Source organism: Rana temporaria, chromosome 11, assembly GCF_905171775.1.
Source record: "Rana temporaria chromosome 11, aRanTem1.1, whole genome shotgun sequence".
NCBI classification, from domain to species: Eukaryota; Metazoa; Chordata; class Amphibia; order Anura; family Ranidae; genus Rana; species Rana temporaria.
In genome coordinates this window covers 70,442,122-70,466,799 of record NC_053499.1, presented here as the reverse complement: position 1 = coordinate 70,466,799, position 24,678 = coordinate 70,442,122, and the positions used below count along the sequence as shown (strand labels likewise).

Here is a 24,678-nt window from a genome sequence, read left to right as displayed (position 1 = left end):
CTCGCACCAGGAGCGCCACAAGGCGAAAAAAGCCCCCATAAAAATGGCGTCTGCCCCTTAAGTATTCTTCCCCAGCCTGCCCAGCGGGGAGACCACTCCCACTGGGCTGTTCTTGAGGAAAGACACCCAATACATGATGGCTTGCCTTACCACCACAGGCTAATGTTGGAACTATCGCCACCTACAGGCAAGCAAAGGAAAATCCATCCAGCACAGCCAGAACAGAGGCTGATTTAGCCTTAATTAACAAAGTCTGAGCCAAACTATCGGCTCAGACACCCTCTAAATTTGACATAGTGCCTGTCATCAGGAGCAGGGCGCTACACATAGTACATACTGTAAGCAATGACAGGAATGTAGGGGTGCTGCTTAAACATTTACAGCTTAGGTTTCTATATGAAATGCTACTTATATATTTCAACATTGAAATACTCATAATTGTTTTATGTTCTTTCTTTACAGGAAAATGAATGCATGAGGATAAAGATTTTAGGAGACTGTTACTACTGCGTATCTGGCCTGCCAGTGTCTTTACCCAACAATGCCAGGAACTGTGTCAAGATGGGGCTGGACATGTGTGATGCAATTAAGTATGTTCAAATTAATATTGAAAGAAAGCATGGTTTACCACTTAAAGTGGACCATTAAAATGCAAGGTTCTCTTGTAGTGTCCATTGTGTTGCTGCAATGCATCAGGTGCCTGAAACTGGAATTTCCAAAAGCATTTTATTTTGAGGCTCCTTGCAATTAGTTTACAGGTGACGTTAGGTTTTAGTTTGAAAGGTTAGTGAGTTAATAGTCGTGGTTAATGTTAAGTATTAGGCAGTTCAGTCACAGATTTAGTATTAGTGGTCAGGTAAAGTGTTAAATGTTGAGAGTTAAAGAAGAACTATGGATTCCATTTTGGAGTAGGGGAGGGACATTTTTTTTCCTGCCATCTGTTTCATTGCAGAGATTTCCCTTCACTTCCTGTCCAATAGCCAAACAGGAAGTGAGAGGAAACCCCTGTTAAGTTAATGGAATTTATTTGGGGACCCCCAGGTCACCAGAACTAGTGTCCCCATTGGAAGATTTCCTTTCACTTTTTAGGGGAAAACCCAACATTTGGGAATTTGTTTTACTTTCGCTTTCAATGATAATGGTAAACAGGACAAATATAGAGGGTGACTCTCCCTACTGGGGGACACAGACAGCAAATAAAACTAACATGTGTTCTAATTCCTTTTCACTGTATCCAAAACTAAAAAAAAAGTTTTACATTTAGTTGCACTTTAAGTGTTAGGTCTATGTTAAAGTGTTAGGTTAAAGCCACTCTGTTACTCTTTTTAAAAGATAAAATAAAGTACTAAAGTACTTGCCCTGCTAACTGCCCATACTGCTGACCTCTGCTGGGTTGATGAGGTGATAATATTCAAAATCTTAAAGGGGAGTTCCAAGCTTTTTTAATGTTTTATAAAAGTCAGCAGCTTCAAAAAGTGTAGCTGCTGGCTTTTAATAAACATGCACTCACCTGCTCCACGGTCCAGCAACGCTCCTCCCCCCCCCCTCCGGCCGGCGTCCTCATTGTTAGTGTGGGTGTCGTTACAGTTACTATCTGTCAAGATAACCACTTAAGCCCCGGACCATTTAGTTGACCAAAGACCAGAGCACTTTTTGCGATTCGGCATTGCGTTGCTTTAACAGACAATTGCGCGGTCGTGCGACGTGGCTCCCAAACAAAATTCTTTTAGTGGTATTTGATCACCTCTGCGGTTTTTATTTTTTGTGCTATAAACAAAAATAGAGCGATGATTTTGAAAAAAATGCAATATTTTTTACTTTTTGCAGTAATATCCTAAAAAAACTATAAAAAAATGTTTTTCTTCCACAGTTTAGGGCGATATGTATTCTTCTACATATTTTTGGTAAAAAAAATCGCAATAAGCATATATTGATTGGTTTGCGCAGAAGTTATAGTGTTTACAAAATAGGGGTAGTTTTAATGCATTTTTATCGTGACTGCGACATGGCGGACACATTGGACGCTTTTGGTGCTATTTTGGGACCATTCACATTTATACAGCAATCAGTGCTATAAAAATGCACTGATTACTGTACCAATGTGACTGGCATTGAAGGGGTTAACCACTAGGGAGCTAGGAAGGGGTTAAGTGTGTCCTAGGGACTGCTTCTAACTGTTAGGGGGCATGGCTACGAGTGACACATCACTGATCGCTGCTCCCGATGAGAGGGAGCAGACGATCAGTGACAGTGTCACTAGGCAGAATGGGGAGAAGCTTGTTTACACTTGCCTCTCCCGGTTCTGCAGCTCTGTGAACCGATCACGAGACACCGGCGAACATTGAGTCCATGGGTACGGTCACAGAGCTTGCGGCAGGGACGCCCGCACAGCAGGAATTTCAAAGTGACGTAAATATACGTTACTTTTCCCAGCTGTGCCATTCTGCCGACTTATATGTACATGAGCCGGTCGTTAACCGGTTAAATCATTCAGGAGAGGTTTTAAAACATCCTGTGTACATGAAGCCTTATTCAGATGTACCCTCACTGGTAAAATCTGGTATTACAGAAGCAACCATTCAGATACAGTGATGCTTCATTGGTTGTATTTAAAATGTTACTAAATGCAGAACATCATTTTTTGGGGGGTTTTGGATAGAGTAGAGAAGGATTTGAACTCTTGTCAGGTTCTATAGCTATGTCCCCATTAGGGAGATTCACTCTCTCTATTTATTCTGTGTATTGTTATGGAAAGTGAAAGTAAAATAAAATCCCAAATTTTGTCTCCAGAATAGGAATACTGGGGAGATCTTCCAATGGGGCGCTTGTTCTGGTGACCCTTGTGACACACTGGAACGTCATTACTTTGGAAGGATTTCCTATCACTTTCTATTGTGGCTATGGGATAGGAAGTGAAGGGGAATCTCCCCAGTGGGACATAGATGACAAAAAAACTGACGGGTTATTACCCTCCCTTATTCTATCCAAAGTGGAAAAGTAAAAATGTTGCCTTTAGTGACACTTTAAGAGTCAGCCTGGAGTGCAGTGCTCACAGGAGGGTTGTAGAAGTGATGGATACACCATGTTACTTCATGGAGGGGTTGTGAGATGTGCATGAATTTCCAGCTAAACTTTAGGACTTTATTAGGTATAGGTCAAACATTAGGCCACAGTAGCTAGTAGTTACAGAACTGAAAGATTACACATTATCAGTGAATTCAGCCTTAAATGTAAAATATTTTCAGAACTGAAAAAAGATGAACGTTGATCAGTGATTGAATTATGTAAGTTACAAAGCATTTGCCACATGTTCAGTGTTTTGTAAGAATGATAGATCTGACAGTATTTAGTTGAACTTTGTATCTATAGTGCGTGTGTTTTGTGGGGTCTTTCATAATTACGGTATGTGCTTTTCTGTTTCCTTAGGCAAGTGAGAGAAGCCACTGGAGCAGATATTAATATGAGGGTTGGAGTGCATTCTGGAAATGTTCTCTGTGGTGTCATAGGATTGCGAAAATGGCAATTTGATGTTTGGTCACATGATGTCTCCTTGGCTAATCGTATGGAATCTGCAGGAGTACCAGGGTAAAAAAATCTTAGAAATGTGTTAAAGGAATAATACACAACATTGGTTTCTTATAACTGTTGTTTTCCCCATTGCCTCCAAGCAGATGCAAATTTACAGATTTGCACTTGAAAATCCGACAGTCTGATTCTATTTGGTGAATGTGGGGATATGTTACTAGTGTTTAAGATGGCCTGAAAAATCAGGTTTTGCCATTTTGGTTTAGATTTGCCAGCAATTATATAGAGAGAATGCCTCTCTGATTATACTGTTTCATATTAACAGATTATTTACATGTAAATCTAAAGATGATTGTTTAAAGGAATAAGTTTACCTTTCGAAACCTGTTACATGTTACAGTCATATATAGGGGGTAACATGTAACGTGTTATGAACTAAACGGCCCCCGCATAAACAAAAAAAAAGTGTAAATTTTGAAAAAAAAACAATATTTTTTACTTTTTGCTATAATAAATATCCCCAAAAAATCTATACAAAAAATATTTGTTTTCCTCGGTTTAGGCTGATACGTATTCCTCTACATATTTTTGGTAAAAAAAAATCACAATAAGCGTATTTTGATTGGTTTGCGCAAATGTTATAGCGTCTACAAAATAGGGGATAGATTTATTGAATTTTTTTTACTAGTAATGGCGGCGATCTGCGATTTTTATTGTGACCGTGACATTGCGATGGACATATCGGACACTTTTGACACATTTTTGGGATCATTTACATTTATGCAGCGATTAGTGCTATAAAACTGCACTGACTACTGTATAAATGTGACTGGCAGGGAAGGGGTTAACACCAGGGGGCGCCGAAGGGGTTAAATATGTTCCCTAGTGTGTGATTCTAATTTCAGGGGGAGGGGACTCACAAGGGGAGGAGACCGATGCGTGTTCCTCTGTACAGGGAACACAACATCGGTCTCCTCACCTCTGACAGGATCTGTGTGTGCACTGGGTCGCGCGCGCCCCCCAGCCGGCCGGGAAGCCCATGACATCATATGACGTCCACCCAGGATGGGAGATCCCATCTGTGGATGTCATATGACTATGGGCCAGTAGGGAGGTGGTTAAGAGGGGTGTCGATAAGAAACATTACAAATTAATTACAATGTTGGTAATAAAAAAGAAAATCTTTTGTTGGACTGAATCCACAGATTATTCACCACCTACATGATTGTTGATGGTTATCTCCTGTGCTAGATGCTACAATTGCAGGTTTTACTCGTTTTTAAATAAAACCTTTTTCTCTATCTTTTTTAACTTTATCAACGTTATCCTCTAGCAGCTCTGTATACAATGTTTTTTTTTTTTTACAAAAGACAAATCCACTTTGCACTACAAGTGCAAACTGCACTTGAAATTGCACTGAAAGTGCACTTGGAAGTGCAGTCGCTGTAGATCTGAGGGGTAGATCTGAAATGAGGGGAAGCTCTGCTGATTTTATCATCCAAAATTGGGCAAGCTAAAATGCTGTTTTTTTATTCTCCTTGCATGTCTCCCTCGGATCTACAGCAACTGCAATTCCAAGTGCACTTTCAGTGCAATTTCAAGTGCAGTTGCTGTAGATCCGAGGGAGACATGCAAGGAGAATAAAAAAACAACATTTTAGCTTGCCCAATTTTGGATGATAAAATCAGCAGAGCTTCCCCTCATTTCAGATCTACCCCTCAGATCTACAGCGACTGCACTTCCAAGTGCACTTTCAGTGCAATTTCAAGTGCAGTTTGCACTTGTAGTGCAAAGTGGATTTGCCTTTTGTAAAAAAAAAAAACATTGTATACAGAGCTGCTAGAGGATAAGATACTATTTGCACAAAAAGTAGTAACTAGAAGTGCAGTATAATAGTTATATCACTGAAATACAGGGAAACAATTGAGTAAATGGACTTTTGATGTTTGCAGTTAATAATTTTAAGGTTTACAACTGGATTATTTACAATAAAATCTCTGTATCAGTAACAAGATGCAGTTATAGTATAGTCACTGTGTAAATCCCTTATAAGACCATGTCTTAAATAAAATTGCATTTCTCTTGGTTTGTTAGTCGGGTCCACATCACGGAAGCAACACTGAAACACCTAAATGGAGCTTACAGTGTGGAAGAAGGGTATGGAGAAATAAGGGACCCTTATCTTAAGGAAATGGATATTAAGACTTACCTTGTCATTGATCCGAGGGTAAGTGTTGTATGGGTAGAGTAGAGCTAATCATAATTTAAAAACACATGTCCCAACTGCTAGGATGTTTTATTTTTGCATAACTGCAGTAAAATTATTAAATATAAAGCTATAGTATATTTATGTTTGTTTTAGCTGCCAAAGAACTTCTAATTACGTACATCTGTAACACTACAGCAAGCAGGTGATCCGCTTATTTTCTGTTTTAGCAATACACCTTCCAGTGTCACCTTATTGCCTCAAGCTTGTTCACTGGACAATGAATCCGCATTATCAGATCTATCAAGTTAGCAGGGAAGAGATTTGGGGAAGCAGAAAAGCATAAACAGGAAGTAGTGTAGTGTTAATCACAAAGTTGAACAAAGTTAGAAATCAATTGACAGGTAAAACAGTAAACATTCATTTGGCCCAGAGTATCCGAACTTGACACAGGACCATTCAGATCTGTAGTTTGCCAATATGATTTAACTATGTATAGTGTGGAGTATAGGGTCATTTGATATGAAAATGTCATAGGGAACAAAAAAGAAAAAGGGAGGACACACCGACCTTGTGCATTACCAATGGTAGAGTTGTATTAAAAGCATAAAAACAATATTTATACTCACAAACGAGCAAGTATGAAAGGCTTGTCAATTGGTGAGACTGCGTCTCTGGACACCTGCAACCCGGACCTGATGTCGAGGGGTGAGATGACATCCCAAATGGCGGACGCATTTCAAGGGCGAACCCTTTTCCTCAGAGCCCGGATGGTCAATGGCTAGTCTCTCCTGATTGCCTCTATATGTATCCAAGTGCCCACGCCCCAAACGAAACCCTCCAGAAAAGGTCACACCCATCTACGTGGATTAGCTCACCCTGATGAATCAAATAGCTCACATAACACATTCCTATCCTTAAATGGTATAGAATAGCCCCCATCTATAATCAATGGATTTTGTCATGGACGCACGCCTCTTAGACCTGCAACAGGGGTCAGGCGCATCCCAGCCAGCAGGATTCCAACGATAAACAGACGTGCGCCAAACGCGCGCACAGTAAGCGCACAGTAATGCTGCCTTGGCACCGAGTGGCCTATAAAAGGGGGCTCCTGCTTCTCATCCGTTGCTGTTTGATCTACAGCTTATTCTGAGACCTGACTGATCTGATACTGACCCGGCTCTCTGACCTCGCTGCTGTCTCCAGTCCTGACCTTTGGCTTCCTTGACCCTGCTCTGTTTACCTGTCTGCCTGATCATCTGTTGCCAAAACCAGCCTGAACTCTGACCATCCTCTGCCTGCTGCTCCTGCCTGAACTGATCCTCTGTGTATGACCTGGCTTGTCTGACCCCTCTCCTGCCCGTCGTTTTGCACCTGTGCGCACCTGCTGTTTTCTGGCGCACCAGCATCCCGCTGACCTGCATCCAGCTGACCTGCATCCTGCTAACCTGCATCCACTGATCTGCACTCCAGCCAGCTCCAGCCTCTCTCAGTGGTCATCATCCCTGCTCTTAGAGTACCCAGCAGGCACTCATACCTCACTGTGCTCCTACGGTCACTGTCACAACTCCATTGACCCTGGTACCAGGGCTGTACGAGAGGTCTCCCACTGCACGTCAGGTTCATCTCCAAGGTACGTGTCAGATGTATTCTGAAGTAGGATTATTATAGGTAGAGTGCCCCCCAGGAATGGTCCACCGCGTCTTACCTCAATGTCACAGTCCCTGCAGATCGATAGGAGGGGGGTGGTATGAGCAGAATTCACGCCGGGTGGTGGGCACTCTAAAACCTGTATACTACAGGAGCCTCCTAGTGTGCCGGGTGGGCAGCATGACGTCGAAAAGAAAACAAGGACGCACCAGCCTAGTGTATTACCGTTTAGATGAATTTTGTTGAATTACAATATAAAACCTATTCACAATTGTAGTGGAAAGGTACACAGTGAAAAAGTAATTCCATAAATGGTTGCAACATGTAGAACCCAAACCGCACTCCGAATAGTCAGGAGGATGTGATGAGGGTCACTGCCGGCTGGCACAGAGCTTCTTCATCAGAGCCCAGCGACACGCCATCCCATAGCCAGAAAGTGTGGGTGTGTTTGCGTTCCACCCAACACTTCCAGCCGTCCACGGTACCTATATTAATCCTACTTCAGAAATACATCCATTGATTATAGATGTGGGATATTCTATCCCATTTAAGAATAGGAATGTGTTTTATGTGAGCTATTTGAGCCACCAGGTGAAGCTAAGCCACGTATATGGGTGTGACCTTTTCTGGAGTGTGTTGTTGGGGCGTGGGCACGTGGATACATATAGAGGCAATCAGGAGAGACTAGCCATTGACCATCCAGGCTCTGAGGAAAAGGGTTTGCCCTTGAAACGCCATTTGGGATGTCATCTTAAGGTGTCCAGAGATGCAGTCTGACCAATTGACAAACCTTTCTTACATGCTCGTTTGTGAGTATAAACATTGGCCCGGATTCACAAAGCACTTGCGCTGACGTATAACAAGTTACGCCGACGTAAGTGCAAATGTGCGCCGTCGTATCTGTGCGCAAGACCCACAAACAGATGCGCCTAAAACCAGGCTACACCCCGCCAACGTATCTTGCTTACGCCAGAGTAGAGTGGGCGCACATTTAGGCTGGGAGCATGGTGCCGCTCCCATTGATTAGTCATTCAAATATGCAAATGAGGGAAATATGGCGATTCATGAACCTGCGTGCTCCTCGACGCACGCTACGAGAGGTGCGCGTAAGTTGTACGTCCGGCATAAAGTTAAGCCCCATAAAGGAGGTGTAACCCAGAAGCAGACATGCAAAGGTCTGCACCAGGGAACACAAACTGGCCAAGCGGGCGTATTTTACGTTGGACGTGTGTCTGGCTGGGCGTAGGTTACGCTCATGGCATACGCAGTGATCCGGCGTATCTTAGGCAGTTGTTCCGACGTGGTTGTAAGCATGCGCAGGGGGATGCGTCCACGTCACGGCGCATGCACAGTTTGTTAAATGTACTTGTCTTCGCGCTCGGACCATCATTTGCATGGGGTCACGCCTCATTTGCATGGGTTTGCATGGGTCAAGCCCACTTCCACCTACGCCGGCCTGCGCCTTCGAAACCTACGCCACGCCGACGCAGCGTTGGGAGCACTGGCTTCCTGAATTCCATGCTTGCCTCTCTGCGCTGGGTCGGCGTGGCGTACAGCATTTGCGTTAAGGCGGCGTAATCTGCGCCCAACTCTCTGTGAATCTGGGCCATTGTTTTTATGCTTTTAATAAAACTCTACCATTGGTAATGCACAGGGTCGTTGCGCCCTCCTTCTTTCTTTTTTGTTCCAGTTTCAAGAATATCCATTTTTCTGAGGAGGACTGCAAGACTGCAGGCATTGTTTTAAATTTAAAGAGTTGGGGGCGTGGCCAGGCAGCGGATGTAGCCGGACATGCTTTCACTTCTCTGCGCCAAAACTTTGTACATTACTCCTGGATACATACCTTTGGCTTCGCTACACACAGCACACCGGGTAACGGAAGACCTCTGGAACACGGACATACCTTTCCGGTGTTGATACGGCCCAGATGTCTGCCACAAAGAAACTTTCTTCGTCCCAGTCAGCAGACAGCATGGTCCAAAATGGCGCCCAGCGCTCTACAAGGGAGAAGCATAGGGAGGGAGCTGAGAAGCTGTTCTCCATGCCACTTTCTACGGACCCGACTTCCTCCACCAGCAATCCAGAAGATTCCTCTGGAGGTCTCTCTGAGGCGGATGACACGGTACTGCTGGAGGACGGGCATGTAGCCAACCTCCCATGGGACACAGTGAATACTCCAGGAAGCACGGCCACTAGGCCCCCCCATACCCCCTCCAGTCCAAATACAGAGGCTGAACCCACGCTGAGGGATATATTCGCAGCAGTAACCACTAGCAATATCTCTTACCCACACTCACTGCTGAAATCAAGGGGATGAAGGCTGAGATCTCCTTCCTGCGACAGGATGCCCAAAAGCTACGAGAGAGAACATCTGCCCTGGAGGGGAGAGTGAGCTCCATCGAAGATGATATGGTGCCTATGCAAAGGGATCTCACTTACAATAACCATCTTGTCTCACAACATACGGCCCGTTTTAAGGACTTGGAGAACAGGATGAGGAAGAATAACTTGAGAGCCATAGGCCTGCCTGAAAAGATTGAGGGGAAGAACCCAGTGGACTTTATTGAAAAAATGGCTGTTCACTGCTTTTGAAAAGGAGGCGTTCTCCCCAATGTTTTCAGTGGAGAGGGTGCACAGAGTCCCAGCAAGGCCCCTGCTGCCAGGGGCCCCCTCCTCCTTTCCTGTTTAAACTCCTTAAAGGATCACTAAAGGAATTTTTTTTTAGCTAAATAGCTTCCTTTACCTTACTGCAGTACTGGTTTCATGTCCTTATTGTTCGTTTTTGCTTTGAAGTTGCTGTAATTCTGCTGTGATCTCCACACTTCCTGCTTGTCTGGCTCCTTATGAAAAATCTCATGGCAGCTTTTCACTGTGGTCCAAGCTGTGTGTCTAAAACTCCTCAGAACCAATCAGATTCATTTTAAAAACAAAACACTGCCCTGGATTTGTTTGTTTTTGTTCTGTGGGTCTCTTTACTTCACAGAAACATGAAACCAGTTTAAAAACGAAAGTGAAACTGCAGGTACATTATATGATTGAATTTAATCTAGTTTTAATCATTTTTAAAAGGAATCGGTTAACTTTTATGTCTCTATACCCTGTAAACAGTCATTTCAGCAAAAAAAAAAATGTTTCCTTTAGTGACCCTTTAAGTCTTTTTTGGATAAATACCCCATCCCCTGCTTGTCTGCTTCGGATGCAGGCCTACTTAACGCTCCTCTGACTGAGGAAGAGCTCTTAGAGGCGCTGGCTCATGCACAGATTGGAAGAGCGCCTGGAGCAGGCGGCTTGCCATCAGAGGTTTACAAGTGGTATACAACCCAATTAATTCCGAACCTCCTGAAAGTTTATAATAGGGCATTTGAAACTGGGGAGCTCCCCCCTTCCGTGCGGGAAGCTCTTATAGTGGTGCTACTAAAGCCAGGTAAGGATGCCTTATCGCCTGATTCTTATAGGCCTATTTCGCTACTGACTTGTGACATTAAACTTTAGGCACGGGTCCTGGCAAATAGGCTGGCTAAATGTATCCAATCAATAGTTCACAGGGATCAATCTGGGTTCATTCCCACGAGGTCCACCGCCCAGAATTTGCAGAGATTATTCCTCAATTTACAATTGCCCACAGACAATCTGGGTAATAGGGCCATTTTCTCCTTAGACGCGGCCAAAGCATTCGATAGCGTGGAATGGCCCTACCTCTGGGAAGTGTTGAAAAATTTGGGGTAGGCCCCTCATTTCTACGTTGGATAAAACTGTTATGTAGCTCCCAATCGGCAAGAATGCGTATTAATGGGAACATCTCGGAGCCGTTTCGCCTGTATAGGGGCACGAGACAGGGGTGCCCTTTGTCGCCCCTGCTCTTTGCCTTGGCCCTAGAACCCTTGGCGATTAATGTCAGGGCGTCGCAAGCCATAAGGGGTTTCCGCAGAGGCCCCACTCAAGATGTTATCTCCTTATATGCTGACGATACCTTGTATCTCGGGGACACTGCCAGTTCTCTGGAACGTGTGATGAGTTTGATCGCTACTTTCGGAGGACTGTCGGGGTTCAGTATAAACTGGAACAAATCAGTGTTAATGCCTTTAGACCCCTTAACAAAACCCCTACCTGATTGAGCCAGGGAAATATTTACGGTTAGCGAGTTTCGCTACTTGGGTATACAGGCGTCGCCGGACAAGAGCCAATATCTCACTTTGAACATGGTCCCCTTGCTTCACAAGCTCAGATTGAAATGCTCGGCTTGGATAAAACTTCCTCTCTGTCACTGGGAGGGCGAACCTAATTAAAATGGTCTTGGGCCCCCCAATTGCTTTATGTATTTCATAATGCTCCCATATGGATCTCTCATAAATGGTTTGTAAAAATTGATGTCCAGTTTAGAGACTTGATATGGGGTACTAAGTCGGCTAGGATCAGTTTACATACATTGCAATTGGCTAAAGACCAGGGAGGCCTAGCTGTCGCTCATGCCAGATATTACTTTGTAGCTGCACAAATCCAACATTTGGATAATTGGGGTAAACATATGTTACTGATCCCATTAGATCCCTCTTACTCCCTGAAGGCTCAACACTAACAGCCCTGTCCCATTTAGAGGCAGGTTTCACGCACCTAACGCAAACTCTCCCCACGATCATGTTACTAAATACGCTATGAAAATATATATGATCCATCCTGAAAATTAGGGGCATATGCTCTTTCACGCCTATTTGGAGGAATAAATACTATGGGGAACTCTTTAAACGCACAGGTTTTCGGGCTTGGGAGAATTTGGGAGTCTGCTATATTCCTCAATTGTTCTCCGGCACTATATTTAAGTCCTTCGCTGACTTGCACGGGGAATTTGCCCTTCATAGAACTCAATTTTACCGCTTTTTTACAGCTCAGACATGCGGTTCAAAGTGAAAACCGCATATCGTCGCTCGCACCAATCACGCACCCGTTGATGTCTGATGTATTGCTTGCAAGAGATAGAAAGGGGATGATTTCTAGAGTGTACACTAGATTGCTGTGCTCCACATATGACGCCTCCACTCTTCCTTGTAAGAGGGGGTGGGTGAGGGACTTGGGCCCAATAGACGGAGAGCAATTGGAATTGTCTCTCCAATGCTCCTCTTGTATCTGTATCTGCTTCGCATAAATTATCACACTTATTTTTACTACATAGAGTGTACAGGACACCTGCCAGACTGCACAAATGGGGATTCAGAGATACTGCACTATGCTCGAAATGTTGTAGGCAGGAGGGAGACTTACTGCATATGATGTGGAAATGCCGACATTTTTTCGGTACTGGCAATATGTACTATCCACTGTTTCTCTGTTTTTTCAATTTCCTATTCCTCATGACCCTATTGTTTGTCTGCTTGGTGCCTTGGAGATTCCGTCACTGTCGTTACATGGTCATACTGCAGTACTGCGTTTGCTATATATAGCTCGCAAAGCGATTGCGGGTCTTTGGATCACTCCAAGAGTACAGACAGGCGAGTGATGGGTGGAACTGGTCAATAACATGTTGATACAGGAAAAACGTACTTACCAGCATAGAAATGTCGTTAAAAATGTTTACTCTATGTGGTAGCCCTGGCTGGATACTCCGGGTTTGGGCCCTGGTCAGCTAGTGAAGGACAGGCTCCTACAAATGTGATTGGGTAGTTTCTTGAGTATTGATAACTGAACGGTTATGGATGAATCGAACCTTGCCCCGATAGTCATTTAAAAACCCGGGGATAAACTCTGCTATATATATGTTCTGAGGAAGATGGGGAGTTCCTTTATTCTATCATTTTTGTTCCCCTTTTCTTTTCCTTTTTTCTTTTCTATTTATTTCATCTTTCCTTTTTCTCTTTTTCCTTCTTTTTTTTTCCTTCGGTTTCTGTTCTAGTATTGACATCTACAGTTCTGGTAATTTGAACTGGAATACCATACGTTAATGCTGGTATATAGTTCTGTACTATTTGGGACACTGTCTATATTCTTGTATGGGTGTAAGATATCTTGCTTTGTAACTTTTTGTATGAAAAACGTTTTATGATAAAGACTGTACTGTGTATTTTTTCTGCCGGTACAAGAAAAGTGAATTTTTGTAATTCTGCATGGTTTTTCAATAAACGTTTTTTTTTTTTAAAGAGTTGATCGCACCACCTATCTATAGGCTAGACATCCAAGCTCAGGATATTATTACTATTTTATGACATGGGGAATGCAATTGCTTGTGATGAAGGACATCAAGAAAGCGTGTCTCACAGCTCCACTCTAGTACCAGCAAGTGATCCTCTCCCAACAGCGATCCAGTGGTGACAGACTGCTTTCCAGCTAGCTACTGACCCGGTCGACCTCTCTAACCACCTGCCAGCCCTCTGCACCCATGGAATGGCTAGGAAAAAGGAGGATTTATGTGCCCCGAAAACAAAGATGGTGCCGTCGAGGCCCTAAACAGTGCACGCCGAGGGGGAGCTGAGAAGGCTAAAGAGAACACCAGCAAGAAGATGCAGAAGACCCAGGATAAGGGCTGCCCGCGGGACATGACATATTATGCCCAATAGCTGGGGGGAATCCAGAATCAGACCGTGGGGGGCTGCAGAGACATCACCCCAGTCAGCACAAGAAACACTGGGGCGGTCTGCAGGGAACACAGCATGGCATGGAGGGCCTGAGGATTATGCAGAGCTGCTTTCCTCTCTGTCTACAGATCCGCAGTTAGCCAAAGACACCAATAATAGAGTGGATGACATGGAAAATCGTCTGAGGCACAACAATATATGCACTGTGGGGCTGCCGGAGAAAACTGAAGGGAGAGATCTGACTTCCTTTGTTGAAGGCTTTCTTATTGTTATATTTGGTAAAGATGCCTTATGTCCGTTCTTCACTATTGAGAGGGCTCATTGTACACCGGGTCACCCGCACACAACCAGGCACCCCCCTGAGACCCATCCTTGCCCATCTCCTACACTACAGGGACAGGGAAGCAGTGCTGAGAAATGTCCGGGAGCTGGCCAATGTTCAGTTTAAGAGTATTTTTTATCCAGACTTCTCTGCTGAAGTGCAGGGATGCCGGGCCAAGTTTGCTGATGTAAAAAGGCATCTGCGGTCTCTGCAATTACTGTATGCCATGTTGTACCCCGCAAAGCTGAGAGTCACTGCTAACCGACAGGCACACTTCTTTGAATCGGCCCAAGAGACAGCCACCTGGCTTGATCGCAATGAGCAGGCCTTACGCCACCACAGAGGGTATGAAGAAGGAGATTGAAGTGTGCAACACTCCTACAAGATCAGGCACCAGGTTCCTATTGGCTCAGAGCTCTCTACAAGCTTTATAAGGAAAGTCCACTTTTTGTTTATTTTTTTATTCTTCACTTTACTGGGTTTCACCTGTATATGTATGTATGTGTGTGAGTATATATATATATATATATATATATATATATATATATATATATATATATATATATATATATATTCTAAAGCAAAATAATACTTTTTGTTCTGCAGGGAGACATAATATTGTCAAGAGACATTTGAGTTATCTTGTGAAGTTAACAAGGCAAAATGTGCCTTATCTACTTGAGAAGTAGAGAAAAAGCGATATATGTGGTCGTGTTCAAAAGGGGATTACAATGGCCTGTTCTGTTGATGGCTGGGTTTTTTGTTTTCCTACACTTCCCCTTTCTACACTGGAGGCTTTCTCATGAGTCCGGGTGGTATACAGTTTTGGTTAAATTTTCATCAATCAGTGGCAGACTTATGTCGGTTACAACAGAAGAGACATGCCTCAACTATGCAAATACCCTGTTTTCCATGGTGTGCCCAGCTTAAACGGGAGCTATGCCCAGCCTGTCGCCATATGCAGGCCAATCTGCCTGCTGAAGGCCCTGAGTCCATGAATGCAGGGGGGTTTCATTTTCCCGGACTTCCTGCCCATCCTGATACCTGATCTACTTTGTCTCTCTCCATGGCAAAGATACCTATAGTCTCTCGGAATGTAAGAGGACTTCACTCTCCTTTTAAAGCGCTCTATGATCTTTATGTGCCTGAAAAAATTACATTGTATTACTCATTTGACAGCAGAGACAATGAGTTCTCTATGATACTCCTGGGTGGGGAGAGCCTACCACTCCACACACACCTCCTACTTCAGGGGGATTAGTGTTTTGATTTATGGAGCCCTGGGCTACCGGGAATATGACAGTGTCATAGACATGGAAGGTTGCTTTGTCTTTATTCACTGTCGATTTTATACATTGTCATGTGTTTATATTCCTCTGCCCTTTACGGCGGCGGTGATCAGACTTCTGATCGCATTTCTGGACAGCAGGCCTGCCGTGCCATTGTTAGTAATTGGGGATTTTAACTGTTGTTTAAATCCAGCTGAAGATAGACATCCGGCCCCTAGGCCCTCTACCCTCTCCAGGGGTATCCCCCTGGTACGGTTGTTGCAAGAGGTGGGCTGGGTGAATACCTGGCAAAACCGCAACCCGGGTGTCAAACAGTTACAAGTTTCTCAATATTGTATGGTTGTTTGTCTAGAATTAATATGGTGGTGGGCAAATTAAGCATGCTCCTGTTTTTAGCTGATTTGGTGCATAGACCCCGGAGTGTATCAGACTACTCCCCATTAGTGGTACATCTTCTGGTAGTCCCACTGGCTACACTACCTAGAGCCCTGTGGAAATTGAATGCCTTCGGGCTGAAGCTATTTCACACTCATGCGGGATAGTGGGGAGAATGCGCGAGTTCTTTACGTTCCAGGATCCTAATATCACGAATTTGCAACAATGGGGATGCCTTCAAGGCATACTTACGGGGTCTCCTAGTAACTAAAATGAACAAAGTTAAACATGCTTCCTCTGCCCTTAAGGCTAAGGTGGAATCTCGGGTCCAGGTAATGGAACAATTGTACATAACAGATCCCTCTGCCTTGGCCAGGGAGGCTTGGCAGGCTGCCCAATCTGCCTATGAGCATTTGCTCTCCTCCTTGGCCAAAAAGAAGAGTTTTGCCTCAGTGCATCTGGTAGCAGACAGACCTATTGGGAATACAGTGTCTTGCAAAAATATTCACCCCCTTTGCATTTTTCGTGTTTTGTTGCCTCACAACCTGAAATTAACATGGATTGTTTGAGGATTTGCATCATTTAATTTACAGAACAATGCCCACAACTTTGAGGATTTTTTTTTTATTATTGTGAAGCAAACAATAAATAGGACAAAATAACAGAAAAAGTCAATGTGCACAACGCTTCACCCCTAAAGTCAATACTTTGTAGAGCCACCTTTTGTGGCTATCACAGCTCCAAGTCGCATTGGATAAGTCTCTATGAGCTTTCAACATCTTACCACTGGGATTTTTGCCCATTCCTTCTTGCAAAACTGCTACAGCTCCTTCAAGTTGGATGGTTTGCGCTTGTGAACAGCAATCTTTAAGTCTGACCACAGATTTTCTATTGGATTGAGATCTGGGCTTTGACTAGGCCATTCCAACACATTTACATGTTTTCCCTTAAACCACTCAAGTGTTGCTTTAACAGTGTGTTTGGGGTCATTGTCCTGCTGGAAGGTGACCCTCCGTCCTAACCTCAAATCACACACAGAGTGGTACAGGTTTTGTTCAAGAATATCCCTGTATATAGCACCATCCATCTTTCCCTCAACTCTGACCAGTTTCCCAGTCCCGACTGCTGAAATACTTCCCAACAGCATGATGCTGCCACCACCATGTTTCACTGTGGGGATGGTGTTCTTTGGGTCATATGATGTGTTGGGTTTGCGTCAGATATAGTGTTTTCTTTGATGGCCAAAAAGAATTTTTTTTGTCTCATAAGACAACAATTTTCTTCCTCTATGAATTTTGGGAGTCGCACACATGCCTTTTTTTCGCAAACTCAAAACGGCCATTTTGTTTTTTGCTGAAAGTAATGACTTTCTTCCGGCCACTCTGCCATAAAGCCGAACTCTATGTAGCGCACAGCTTATTGTCGTCCTATGTACAGATACTCCAGTCTCTGCTGTGGAACTCTGCAGCTCCTATAGGGTTACTTTAGGTTTTTGTGCTGCCTCTCTGGTTAATGCCCTCCTTGCCTGGTCCATGATTTTTTTTTAACAGAGATGTTTTATTGAAAAACAAAACAGCATTACAGCATCACATGGATATGATAGCACAGTGAAGCACAATAAGCAGGAAACAACTTAAGAGCTAACACAGAACAAAATCCCTAACCACAACACAGATTTAAAGCTAAAGGCAAAGGCAATCAATCCCCATCATGAAACATAATGAACAGACCTTAGTTATACAGGTGTTATACCCCCATCAGGGATCCTGGAAAGAGTGAGAGAACAGAGTACCTAAAAGGGGGGAGGGGAATAAGGGGGAGCAGCTGTTATGTGATCAGGAGCAGCGCACTGATAGGCCCACCGACCATAATCAGCCCCTAGCATCAATCCACCGAGACCAGACTTTATTAAATTTTGCAGGGCACTGTCTACTCTCTTAGGTGAGTCTGTAGAGAGGTAGTACTTTATTTACAGAGAGGGTCCAGGACTCCACAGTAGGCGGAGCTGCCGCTTTCCATTTAAGAAGGATTTCTCTCCTGGCATAGAACAGGGAGAAAGTGAGAAACAATTTGGTGTATCTGTCCCCCTGAACCTCTTCCAAATGACTCGGGAGAAGAACCAGGGGATCCATAGGGACCTGAAGTCGAGATATTGCGCCCAGGACCCCAGCCACTTGACCCCAGTAAGGCTGAATCTCCGGACACGACCAGACCATGTGCCAGAATGAGCCCACCTCAACCCTACAACGCGGGCAGAGGGGGGCTCTTTGGGGGAATATCCGGGCTAATCTTTGGGGGGTGTAGTAGGCCCTATGCAAAACGATCCGTGAGTTTTGATGTGCGACCGTCTCTTGGCAGGTTAGCTGTTGTGCCATGATTTTTCCATTTTGTTATGATAGCTTTGATGGTGCTTCTAGGGATCATCAAAGATTTGGATATTTTTTTTATAACCTAACCCTGACTTGTACTTCTCAACAACATCGTCCCTTACTTGTTTGGAGAGTTCCTTTGTCTTCATGGCAGTGTTTGGTTAGTGGTGCCTCTTGCTTAGGTCTGCCAGCCTGTGGGGCCTTTCAAAAAGGTGTGTACATGTAATGACAGATCATGTGACACTTAGATTGCACACAGGTGGACATCATTTCACTAATTATGTGCCTTCTGAAGGTAATTGGTTTCACCAGAGCTTTTTATGGGCTTTATAACAAAGGGGGTGAATACATGCGCACATGCCAATTATCAGTTTTTTTATTTCTGCAAAATATGCTTTATGTATATATTGTTCTAATTTTATTTCACCAACTTAGACAATTGGGTTCTGATCCATCAAATATAATTCAGATTAAAAAAACATTGCACTAAAGGCTGTAATATAACACAATAGGTAAAAAGCCAAGGTGGATGAATACTTTTGCAGGTCACTGTAAATGTTGGTTAAGCACTTGGTTATGAGGAATACTGTAACTTGCTGAAGAAGATACAATGTTGTGTATTGCTGCTGTTGAGATGCATGGTATTGAGCTGTATTGCACTGGTGAAACTGTATACCAACTCTGATAAATAAATACCCTTTTGTTAGATAAAAAAAAAAAAAAAAAGAACATCTAAGAAAATATAATCTGTTTTACCATGTGCCAGTTTTAATTTCTATCACAGAAATATAGAAAGATAGAAAATAGTTCTTATTACACCATTGTATAAAATGTGTATCCATCTTGTGTCTTTACCTTGTTTTACAGAAGAGCCAGTTGTACTGTTTTTAATTGTGCTGTGCTTTCCACTGTTAGTCCAGACAACGTCGGAGCAAGAACAACCATATTCCTCGTTCTCGAAATGATGGCCTTAAGGTTCGACCTTCAGTTAGGATGACCCGGTATCTTGAATCATGGGGAGCTGCAAGGCCATTTTCCCATCTAGACTCAAGTGAGCCCTCCAGCACTGATATTCCTCTCACAAATGGAAAACCGAAGCGGGTAAGTAGCTGTAGTCTTTGTCTTAAATGTTTAAAATAATGAAAAAAATTGCCTTGAGTATATTATTAGTGCTATTTACTGTACTTGCAGCACCACTGACTCAGTTACGTGTATGTTTTTGTTTAGAGACACTAAAAGGGTAAAACATTTTTTTCCTACGTATCTTCCTTTACCTTGGTGCAGTCCTCCTTCACTTACCTCATCCTTCGATTTTGCTTTTAAATGTCCTTATTTCTTCTGAGAAATCCTCACTTCCTGTGCTTCTGCCTGGAACTCCACACAGTAATGCAATGCTTTCTCCCTGGTGTGGAGTGTCGTACTCGCCCCCTTGAGGGGGGATGGGCGATCAGGAGAGTCAGGACGCTCTCTACGTTGCAGATAGAGAAAGGAGCTGTGTGTTAGTGGGCCTCCTGACTCTCCTGCTCGCCCCTTCCCTCCTCAAGGGAGGGGGCGAACACGACACTCCACACCAGGGAGAAAGCCTTGTATTACTGTGTGGAGTTACAGACAGAAGAACAGGAAGTGAAGATTTCTCAGAAGAAATAAGGACATTTAAAAGCAAAATCTAAGGATGAGGTAAGTGAAGGAGGACTGCACTAAGGTAAAGGAAGCTATTTAGGGATTTTTTTTTTTACCTTTACAAACCCTTTAAGGCAAATTTTATATCCCTATGCTATCTCCTTAGTTTCTACTTTACAAATTATGCAGCTATGGGCAAAGTTAAACCTCTCTCACAGTGCCCTTGAAATGCTGACTTCTTACCCTGCATCACAGTAGGAATAATTCTGGGCTCAGTATTGAAAGTAACCTTTTAAATGTAAAACGTGTCACTAAAGGCAAAGCGTTTTTTTCATTATGGCTAGAGTAAGGGAGGCTTCTAACACCTGTCAGTTATTTACCCACCTGTGTCCCATTGGGGAGATTTACCTTCACTTCCTGTCTCAAGAAGTGAAAGGAAATCCCTCCAAAGTGAAGGAACTATTGTTCTAATTGTGGAATTTCCCCTATATTACTGTTTAGAGAACAACCCAAAAAAAAATGTTCTTTCAATTTCGATTATGACAGTAAACAGGACATATAAAGAGGGTTAATCTCCCTAATATGGGCACAGGCAGACAGACAAATGTTCTAATCCCTCCACACTATGCTAAATAAAATAAAAAAATGCTTTTAGTAATACTTTGTGTTAGAGGATAAAGTTGTGAGGTCTCACTTTAGGCAACTGAAAGAGTAAAAGGGTTTTGCCTTCTATCATGTTTTACTGCTATCTATGTGCCTGTTGGGAAGATGTTCCTTCTCCTGTAGCTGTGAGTTGCATATGTTCAGAAAATATTTCCTTGGTGAATCTCGGACAAAGCTGGTGACACCGCCAGGAATATGTAGGTGAAGGCACAAACAGTGTTGAGTCTCAGTAGGTAATATAGTAGGGGAATTGTAACCTTTATATAAATACATAAGCTGTTCTCATGCAACAGGCATTAGCTTGTTAATTGGTGAGAGCAAATATTTCAAGTTTTTACCAAAGTTTTGCCATGTTTTGCATTTTCCCAGGGCCGGCGGTCAAAACCTTCCTATCCTGAACACGATTCTTTCATGTTCAGGAAAGGGAAGTTAAAGCTCACCTAAACGTGACAAGCTCCTAAACTCTGCTAAAATCCTTTGTGTACCTGGACACAAAGGCCCGGATTCACATACATCGGCGCATATTTATGCCGCCGTAGCGTATCTTCTTTACGCTACGCCGATGCAGCGCAGAGAGGCAAGCACCGAATTCACAAAGCACTTGCCACCAAATCTGCGCTGGGTTTCTTAGGCGCAAGTCGTCGTAAGTGGGCGTGAGCCATGCAAATGAGGCGTGACCCCATGCAAATGATGGGGCGAGCGCCATAAAGATACGAATAACGAACGGCGCATGCGCCGTCCCGTGGATGCATCCAGTGCGCATGCTCACAATCATGTCGGAAATACTCCCTAATATACGTCGGATCACTGTCTACGACGTGAACGTAACCTACGCCTAGTCATATTCACGTACAACGTAAACGACAAAAGATACGGCGGCTTGTGTTCCCTGGTCCATACCTTTGCATGGGTTGCGCCTCATATATGGGGAATAACTTTACGCCGGACTTACGCAAACCTTGTATATTATGCGCAGGGCGCAAGTACGCTCGTGAATCAACATATCTCCCTCATCTCCCTATTTGAATAGGAAATCAATGGAAGCGCAACCATCCAGCGTAAATATGCGCCCACGATACGCCGGTGTAGGCAAGTTACGTCGGTCGGATGAAGCCTATTTTTAGGCGTAGCTCAGTTTGTGGGCACGGCGCATAGATGCGACAGCGCATATTTGCACTTACGCGGCGTATCTCGAGATACGTCGGCGTAAGTGCTTTGTGAATTCCGGGCCAAAAGCTTTTATGAAGTTGAGTTTAGGAGCTATGTAAAAAAAAAAAAAAAAAAAATCCTCTAAACCCAAATTTAGGAGCTGCCAGTGTAGGCTAGTGTACATGAAGCCTAATGCTTCATGTGCACTAGCCTACACTGTACACTTGAACTACTTTGACCGCTGGTCGGGGGAAAACACAAAAACACACCACAATTGTGCAGCGATTTTACCGTGATTTTGCTAGTTTTTGCAGCTAGCGGTCAAAACATTCCTATCCTGAATGTGATTATTCCGCGTTCAGGAGAGGTAGGATAGAGGAAGTTGAACCTCCATGAACCGCAACAGCTCCTAAACGATCCTAAAAGCCTATGTGTACATGGACACATAGGTGTTTATGGAGTTGAGTTTAGGAGCTTTGGCAAAGAAAAAAAAAAACGGCAAGAGCTTCTAAACTCAAGTTTAGGAGCTGCTAGTGTACATGAAGCTTTAGGGCTCATGTACACACAGAATATGTTGAACGCTGGCTGCAGGATAACGCGGCAAAATCGTGCAGCGACCAGCGGCCAAAAGGTTCCTATATTGAACACGATTCTTCTGCGTTCAGGAGAGGGAGGTTGAACCTCCCCTAACTGCAGCAACTTCTAAACTCTTGTAAAAGCCTATGTGTACATAGATTCATAGGCTTTTATGGAATTGAGTTTAGGAGCTTTGGCAAAAAAAACACTAAAAGCACCTAAACTCCACATTTGAAGCTGTAGTGTGCATGAGCCCTTAAAGGGGAAGTACAGCCAAAGCTTGTTTGGCTGTACTTCTCCTGTAGTCCGCTCTCTGCTGACATCACAGAAGTTGGTCCAGGCTCCGCAGCCCTCAACCACAGAGTTGGGATCCACCAGATCCCTGGACCAACACCCAGCTGAGCCTCTCAGATGCAGAATCGGACCCCACCTAAGTAAGTATAATTCTTCAAAAACCCATACTTCTCTTTTAAGGTTGCATTAAATATTTAAATCTAAACTGAGTTAATTCTATTTTGTTGATACTGTTGCAGTATACAATGATTTGTAACTTAAATAGATTTCACAGAATGACCCAAGATATCTTGAAAATAAATGTTATTGCACACAATTAAGGCTCCATGCACACTGGCTTAAAAATGATTGCTTCTAGAGGAGTTTTGTGTTCTGCCTGTAGAAGCAGCTCAATGTTATTCTTTGTGTCTATGCACATTAGGACGATTACAGGCATATTTCAAGCTCAGAGTTTAGAGGCAGAAAAAAAAAACTTCTGGTTTGTGTTTCTGATTGTAACATTCTGCAGGAAAAATGCTAAACTCTCCTGAACTGTGTACAAAAACGCTCTATAGGAGCATTTTTTCTGCCAAGGGAACTGGAATTTGTTTAAAGCCCAGTGTGCATGGAGCCACAGATGCATTGTAGTTGGTTATAAGTAATATTTTTACTTAAAAGTATTAATGATCGTGCACTTGTTTCTCACTTTTCCTGCGGAAGTTTGATTTATTTTATTACCGAGAATAAAGCCAGAATTGCAGGAACTCCCAGCTTCTAGCACACTGAGTGACATACAGGATCAAACATGCCTAAAGTGACCCTGGCTTTCTCCTTATGTGCCCGGTTTACACCACTGTGTTGGGGTGGTGTGCGGTAAAAATTACTGGCCATTGACAAGCAGGCTATCCTCTGAGCACAGCCAGAAAACTGACCACAGTGTTATGGATGTGCGTGGATGCCTAGCATGGTCAGTTTAAAAAAGGAAATCGGGGGAACTGGCAGGATCACCAAGTATTTCACACAAAGGAAACAATACAAAAACAAAATAAAGATGCAGTTTAACATAAGTGCATGGTACAACAGACACATATCAGGAATATTAAATGTTGGGTTAACGTATTATTTAAAAGAGAAGTATGGCTTATTTTTCCCCATAATACTTACCTAGGTGGATGCAGCATGGGTCCGATGCAGCATCTGTCCCCTGGCACTTCTCTGCACTGAAAACTGAGCAATCGAACATCGCTGATTGCTCGGTTTTCAGAGCTCCTTGAGCAGAGAGCTTTAGACTGTCAGTCACAGCTCTCTGCTTTTCTCCCATGGTGCTCATTGGAGCGCTGAGCTGGGAAGGGGGCAGAACAGCGGTCCCAGGCTCTCAGAGGCTCACTGAGAGGCTGATACGGGTTTCAGTCCAGGCACCTGGTGGATCCAGACTTCCATTGTTGGGATGATGCGGTGCCTGGACTGATATCCATGACATCCGCAGAGAGTGGACTTCAGCCCACTCTCTGATGAAAACGGGTCACAGGGGTGCAAAACGAACTGCGCTCCTGTGATCCATAGGAAAAGCCTAGCCAAATAAGCTTTGGCTGGACTTCTGCTTTAAGACTGAGATTGACAGAATAAATACTGCTTATGTTGTCTGACTAATATTTACTTTTCTCTTGTAGGAAATCCCCATGCAGGGAATAGGACGTAACGCTAATAATGAAAGGTAAATAAAACTTTTTTTTTTGTAGGTCTTTGCATGTGCTTTTAATAAAGCGGATACTGTATCAAAAGATAAACGGATAAGTATAGTTATATACAGTTGTGTAAAAAAGTATTTGCCCCCTTCCTGATTTAATTTTTTTTGCATATTTCTCACACTTAAATGATTCAGATCATCAAACAAATTTTAATATTACACAAGTAAATCCAAGATGCAGTTTTTACATTATTTCATTTATTAAGGGGAAAAAAGATGTTCAAACCTGCCTGGCCTTATGTCAAAAAGTAATTGGCCCCTTCCATGGTGAATCATGAATGAACTGTGATTAACCACAATTTTTTGGAAAGCTGAGTTCAATTTTACTTGCCACACCCAGGCCTGATTACT

General features: G+C 43.4%; 1 protein-coding gene across 2 annotated transcripts in view; it reads left to right on the top strand.

The window, feature by feature from the left end:
• Positions 1-24,678, top strand: part of ADCY7 (adenylate cyclase 7) — a 336,616-nt gene that overhangs the window by 258,990 nt on the left and 52,948 nt on the right. For both annotated transcript variants that reach the window (XM_040328713.1, XM_040328712.1), the window contains 5 exons: positions 463-590; positions 3,427-3,585; positions 5,620-5,752; positions 19,215-19,400; positions 24,251-24,294. In XM_040328713.1, coding sequence (XP_040184647.1) covers positions 463-590; positions 3,427-3,585; positions 5,620-5,752; positions 19,215-19,400; positions 24,251-24,294 — 650 coding nt within the window. The remainder of the gene's footprint in view (positions 1-462; positions 591-3,426; positions 3,586-5,619; positions 5,753-19,214; positions 19,401-24,250; positions 24,295-24,678) is intronic.